Raw genomic sequence first — 6,963 nt, forward strand, 5'->3', positions numbered from 1 at the left:
GTGTGTGTGTGTGTGTGTGTGCGCGCGCGCGTGTGTATACGTATTTACATTTATCTATTATGCATTTGTTGGAGAGTGCATCTTTTAGCAAGTGCATTTTCATCCTATTAGAATCTAGCGATCATTCCGTTAATAATATATTGTATAATCTATCTCGACTCCGTTGTCTTACTACTGACCTCTTCGTCGGTAGCAGCTTGGGTGGTGCTCGCCGGAAGCGGTTGTTGCTGCGCTTGCAGAGGAGCGGTTCCGCTCGCCGCTGTGCTCGCCGCACCGTGCGACGTGGCCGCCTGTTTACCGTACTTAACGGTATCCTGCTGCGGTGCGCTTTGCGACTGCAGTTCCGGTCTTCGGAGGTAAGCGGCTGCCTCCTTTTTTGGCGGTACCACTGGCTTATTCGGTGGTACCGGGGGCGGTACGCCGCGCGAGATCGGTGGCTTTTTCGCGGGCAGGATACCACCGCCGCCGCTACCACCACTGGCGGCGGCGGCGGCGGCGGCAGAGGATGCTTGAACAGTGGGGCTTGCGGCAGGACTTGAAGACTGGCCAACGTGAAAACCGAGCTTCCCCGCAGCGGCGACGGCGGCTTGCGACGATGTGATAAGTTTAGCCGCGGCGGCAGCCGCGGTACTAACGGGCGCAGGTACAACCGGCTGTCGCTTCTCTACGGCCTGAGGAATGAACATACAACCATGACCGATTTCAGAGAGCCGAGCAGCTGCAGAGACGGTCGCTTTCGTACACGCTCCGCCGCCAGACAAGAACGAGCACACCGTTAAAAAAACGTTATTCTCGGGCTGCAAGGGATGGTGGAAGAAAAAGAACCATACCAAAGAACTAATCCAAAGCAGAGAGAGAGAGAGAAACAGAGACAGATTCGGTGGAAAGTAGGGACGATAGCTACGAAAAAATGGTGAAAGACCGCAGAGGAGGAGAGAGAAACACCGTTATTTAAGCAGCAAACGATCACAACTTAGACCGAGATTTTCGAGATGCTGAAATCAAATTGTGCGTACATCAACTTGTGCTGTTAATAAATAATTGCGAAGAAGCATCTTTTGTGACGTACTCGCAAATCATCAGAGTAAGACATATTTGAGACGCAGTTTGAGTTACACAACCAAGGAATATATTAGTAAACTAATAGATGTTCAGAGAGAATACACGAGATATAGGAAAGACTAATTATTATAGATATAAAAGACTAATTATTTTTAAGAAATAAATATTTCAATCTGCAACTGTATTGGGATATTATTATATAACAATTCCAATTTGGTCAAGTTCATCTATTTGTTAAGATGTGCTGCAAACCAACTAAATAATAGAATACGTCAAAGTTCATGAGACCGTAAGACCGTATAATTTAGTAATTGCGATTACGCTATTGCGATTAGGAAGTCAAGCTGGGGCAATTTGTAAATAAAGCTCAGAAATGAGTTGCATACAATCTTTTTTTTAATTGTAGGAATCGGTCGATGTACACATGTGAAATAATAATAATCTTATGTACACAAAATAAAAGTATCGTAATAAAATATAACTCTAGATATCAATAATGTGCTAACTTATAAGATTGGTATACATATAGTGGAAGTGTATGTAATATTGCGAGTGTATAATAATTGTTACATCAAAATGTTTAAATAAGTCGTGTACGTGAACGTGTATATAAAAGTATATACATGTATAATATAAAATAAATTTTGTTGAAAATAATCTTGTGGATATTTATAGTGATCTTATTTGTGAAGAAAAACACAATTCTTAAAACTTTAGTGCATCATTTGATATGAGTAATAGAAGTAGCGAGAATATAATTTGAAACAATGCAACAGAAATATCTTGTGCATCAAATATAAAATTATGTAGAAGCCAAGAGAATTATTCAGAGCAAGCGAAACTCACTTTTCTAATTTAATTTTTTAATTCATTTCGTTTCATAAGTAATATTTAATATTATTCCATAAATATTTCTGTATACGATTCTGTTATACGATTTAACAGTGCAGAAATATTTCGTATCTTTGTTTTTTAGCCAAATGCAATATGCGTAAAAGAATAAAATAAATTGATGATTAAACATAACCAAAATGTATACGTGTCTTTATCAGAAAAATTAATATATATAATAAATACATATAGCATCTGCTTTTTTAAATTAAACAAAAAAAAATTAATTGTAATAACTACATAGTTGCAATAAATACATGACTAAAATGCAATTTATGATCTATAAAAATATGGAAATAAGATAAATATAAGACTAGAGAGAAGCTTATAAAATGTTTGTGTAAAATCAATGATAACAAATACATTATTTCTACTAAAGTAAAACTATGAGGTGATGTAATATATTATTCTTTAAATAGTTTAAATAACTCTTTTTATATATGATTCTGTTTCAATTGTAATACCAAAGATTATAAAATAAAGAACTCTCTCGAGTTGAAAAAAGAAATGAAAAATAAATATTTCAACTATTTTTACATTTTAAAGAGGTATAAATATTTTGTTTTCTCAATCATTAATCAAAAATAAAATTTCATATTTGGATCAATGATACGCTATGCGCAAAAAATTATTTTTATTAAAAAATTAAATTTAATGTATTTCTTGAATTATAAAGAGCCTACTTACGTTATTAATCTTTCTAGTAAAATTTCATGTCATTTTAGAAGACAAGATCTTATCTTATCTGATACAATTTACGACGTATAATTTTTTTTCTTTTCAGAATCAATTTTTGAATAATACCTGACACGCAAATGTATATATATTATGTCGAATTAAAGTTAATCCCTATCTTTTGGACGAAACACAATACTAACTAAATTAGCAGATTTCTACTTTCAACTCAATTTTTCTATCGATATAATAATAAGTTATTCATCAATTATCTTCTTCTTTCGTCCTTTCTCTTTCAAGAAAATACTAGCAAAGTGCAAATATTTCTTAACGTCGGATATAAAAATATCTATTGTGTGTAACACTTTGCGCATGTATAAATAGGCTCTATATAATCTTTAGATTAACGTCGAGTGTGTAGGGAAATGTGGATAGGTTACCTGCGTATCTGAAGGAGCTGTAGATTCTCCACCCACAGATGTTAAATTAGGCGTATATGCAACTCCGCGAAGTGCTTGTCCAGGTGTTACAGACCTAGCAATTCCAGTCGCTAAAAAAAAAAGAAAAGAATAATGATATATTCATCATTTAAAATGGCTGTGCAATTCATTTTGAAACTGAATGTTCACATATAAGATGTGTAATTTATACTTTATCAAAAAGCTCATTTATAAATCAATTACAAGAAATGCCTATGAGCCTCCATAGTTATTGATATATAAATAATATATTTATAAGATGATATAACTCGCAAATAATTGAGATATATTTACCAACAAAGTTAACTGCAAACATTACAATTTTTTATTTGAGTCTTTCTCAATGCAGAAATCAAATACAAATTACTGATTTAATATATAGATATACTCAAGAATATAATTTATTAAATTACACATACAATGTACTGATATTTAAAAATATCTTACTTGGACCACTGACAGGAACACTGGACACTGTCGCAGTAGGCTGAACAACTTTACTGCTAACCATAGGTGTTCCTGTACCTAATACTGCCCCTTTCACTGTAAAAGACATAAAAAATTACAAAAGATTCAACTTTTTTATAATGTCTAACGCATATTTTAAAGGCGATCTTGTAACCAAGTTTCCTTTTATTATTCACATTAACAAGATCTTCTTTGATACGCGTAATTTCTATTTTTATAACTTTGCGTACTTGTTTGTGGAGCACTAGCCGGCCTTAGCGTCGGCATGGCGACCAAGTTCGCTGGTTTTGCAGGCGGTGGTGGTGGAGTTGCGCCAACTCCTCTGGCAGGACCGCGAGTCTGCGACTCTTTCCACGTGTCCATTTCGCCTCGTAACTTTTCTAATTCCGTTTCAAAATCCTTAGCTCTCTTTTCCTCTTTCACGAGGGCTTGCCGATATTGCTGCCTCTCCATATCGAATTGCGCCAATTGCTTTTCCAATTCCGCTTCCATCTGCAGTGACTTTTTACTCTCTTCCTCGAGACCCTCAGCCATTGAATCTATTCTAACCTTCTCTTCACTGAGTATTTGAGCCAAATCCTCAGATCGTTTCCTCTCCTCAATGTACTTCATAATAATCTTTTTACGTTCTGCTAAGAGGAGCAGGACTATCTGTTTCTGTCGACTCTTCTCTTCCTCAAGATGGTCGTTAACTTTCTTTAACTCCATCTCTAATCTCTTCTTTTCTTGTTTCTCTAATTCTAACTCTTTCTTTAATCTTGTCCGCTCTTTCTCAAGACCATAAGTGATATCGTCACCTTGAGCAGTATCATGTTCATGTTTTCGCTTCTCTTCTTCCAATTCTTTAATTACCTAAATATATTTATTATAATGTAAAATAATGTAAAATAACAATTATAAAATAAAAATAATTATAGTAACATTATTTTGTAATATTATCTTATATTATCAATATTTATGTTATATATCGCATTATTACTACGAAACATACAACAAATACGACAAAATAAGCGTACCGCTCTGTGCCTAATTTCTGCATCTCTAAGAACTTTAGTCATTCTACATTGCGCCTTTCTTTGTTGTGTCACTAGTGCTTCAAGACTAGCGACTTGTTGATCAATTTGATTTCCTTCAACACCAATAACACCACCTACTATTGCAACGTCGCGAGCTAATGCCGCATGTGGATCTGCAGTACTGCTAAGATACCGGGAACTTAGAAGGTGTTTCATTTTTTCTGACTGAAAGAAAAAATGATAGTAGTTATACAACGAGCCAAATTATGTAATATACTCTGGAAGTTAAGAGACACAATTAAAGAGCTTGTAAAATTAATACATTTTTTTAAAATAAATTCTTTGTCTTTCATATCATTTAAAAATTATACGATGAGATAATAGTGATAAGATGACATCAAATAACGTTTTTAACGTCAAAAAGACGTTATAAAAATGTCATCTTGTTACTTAAGTAGTACTGAAACAAAAAACTTCACTATATATGTACATTTTTTTATAGTTATGATGCAATAATTTTATAACGTGTTATACTGTCCAAGGTAAAAAACTTAGTTAAATAGTTAAACAGGAACATCACTACAAAGTGTTTTTAAAAACAATTCTTTAACAGCTATATGATTTTGATTACTTTTAATGCCGCTATCACTATGTCTCTTGCTTGGAGCTCGCCTTCCAGATATCCCAGTAACTTCAGCAAATCAGTTTTGCTCAGCTCCATCTTTGGATTACGCTACAAATATGTATAAAGCAATCATTAAACATTCTGCAAATTTATATTAAATATAACTATCACAAATTAAAAGATATAGACTTAAAAGATTAAGAAATCAAAACTAGATACAGAAAAGGCTAAAAAGCCAATTCTTTACCCCTTTTTGTACTTTCTGAATTCTTTAGAGTAGACTCTCACTTTAAAGAATAAAAATTGAGTTAATCTTAAAAAAGAGTGACTCAATTTTTAATCTTTAAGAGTGAGATTTTATTCAGAGTAAGATTTACTCTAAAAGTTTTAAAGAGTATCTCTAGTTTTGATAACTATCACACATCACAGTTTAACGGATACACAAAGCCTTTTTTGTTTAACTCCAAGAGGATTTATGCCAAGAACATACCTTGAGAGTATTGGAGGAACTCTTATCCAGCGGTTCAATGTTGTTGGCCTGTTGTTGCTGCTGCGATTGTTGCTGGGATTGCGATTGTGACGGCTGAGTGCCAGAGGTAAGTGCCTTTGCGACCGAGATAGTGGCCGCGCTGGTCAGGACGGTGGTACCCGGCGACGGCGACGGCGACGGCGTCGACGTCGACGGCGGCCCGTTTGCCGTTGTAGTCGTCGTCGTTGTCATTGCCGACGTTATACCGGACGAGGAGACATTGACGGCGCCCTGATTCTGCGATGCCATCGTTGCGCTCTAACGTAGAGGATACTCTATTTACCTACCGTCGACCTACGAGGACGAGTGGTTGTCGTTGCCTCCTGGCTACGGCGCGACTCGGTAAGGGCGACCTTGTGAAACTCGCTTGCGCTTGTTCGCTCGCTCGTTCGCACTTCGCCTGAGCGCGCCCCAAGCTGTTCCTACGTCGACTTCCTCACCCCTCGATCCGGAAATTCGCCACGGCCGTCACGGGACGCGCGAGCACCCCCGCCGGACACCCAGCGGCCCAGGACGCTCGCCACATCGCCGACACGGGACCGATGGCCACGCGTTCCTCTTCTTCCCGTCGTCGTCGTCGTTGTCGTTCTTCTCTCCGTCTTCCTCGTCCTTCTTCTTGTCGCCGTCGTCGACGTCGTCGTCGTTCTCTCGCCGGTATCTTGGTCGTTATTCCGGTCGTCGGATCGACGCTTCACGCCGACGAAAACGTTATTAACGTGGCGGCATCCGACGCGACGGACTGCTCAGGCTACTCTGCCTCTCGATTACGCTACGCTCGTTCCCTTGACAAATCAAGCGCACAAAGCGCAGCCAGCTCTACGGCTACGGTCAAGCGAAATTCGATGAATCGTCTTCTCGTGAAAGGCGCTCCGATCTATCATCGATTCCGCGCCGGAGTCAGATATCGAATGGTCGACGATCGATTCAGTCACGGTCGCCGCGGTGAAATATGAAATGCCGAGGACGCAACTTCACAGTTTGCTATTTTTCTCTTTGAGAGAAAAGATGCTGACGACGCTCATTTTCACCATCAAAATAGGCATCGAAATTCATATTAGACAGTAAAAACGCATAATGATAAGGATCATGTATAGAGCGTCCATGAATGTAAGTAATCAGCTGACGCTGGAAGTTTAATAGAATAGTATTCTTACAACAGGAACACTGTTGTATATAATGTTCACTGCTATATATAAATACTACTACTCTATATATATA

General features: G+C 37.5%; 1 protein-coding gene across 2 annotated transcripts in view; it reads right to left on the reverse strand.

Annotated features, from left to right (window-relative positions):
• LOC108749979 (uncharacterized protein CG10915) overlaps positions 1-6,592 on the reverse strand; it is a 7,326-nt gene extending 734 nt beyond the window's left edge. Inside the window, exons 1-7 of one of the 2 annotated variants that reach the window (XM_018489105.1) lie at positions 5,707-6,592; positions 5,223-5,324; positions 4,592-4,816; positions 3,806-4,427; positions 3,555-3,650; positions 3,069-3,178; positions 180-671 (exon numbers count right to left, since the gene is read on the reverse strand). In XM_018489105.1, the coding sequence (XP_018344607.1) occupies positions 180-671; positions 3,069-3,178; positions 3,555-3,650; positions 3,806-4,427; positions 4,592-4,816; positions 5,223-5,324; positions 5,707-5,994 (1,935 nt within the window). In that variant the 5' untranslated portion in view covers positions 5,995-6,592. Of the gene's footprint in view, positions 1-37; positions 672-3,068; positions 3,179-3,554; positions 3,651-3,805; positions 4,428-4,591; positions 4,817-5,222; positions 5,325-5,706 lie in introns of those variants that run through there. The other variant, XM_018489104.1, reaches the window with a different exon arrangement.
• Between the last annotated feature and the right edge of the window lie 371 nt (positions 6,593-6,963).

Source organism: Trachymyrmex septentrionalis, unplaced genomic scaffold (genome assembly GCF_001594115.1).
Source record: "Trachymyrmex septentrionalis isolate Tsep2-gDNA-1 unplaced genomic scaffold, Tsep1.0 scaffold32, whole genome shotgun sequence".
In the NCBI taxonomy this organism is placed as follows: domain Eukaryota; kingdom Metazoa; phylum Arthropoda; class Insecta; order Hymenoptera; family Formicidae; genus Trachymyrmex; species Trachymyrmex septentrionalis.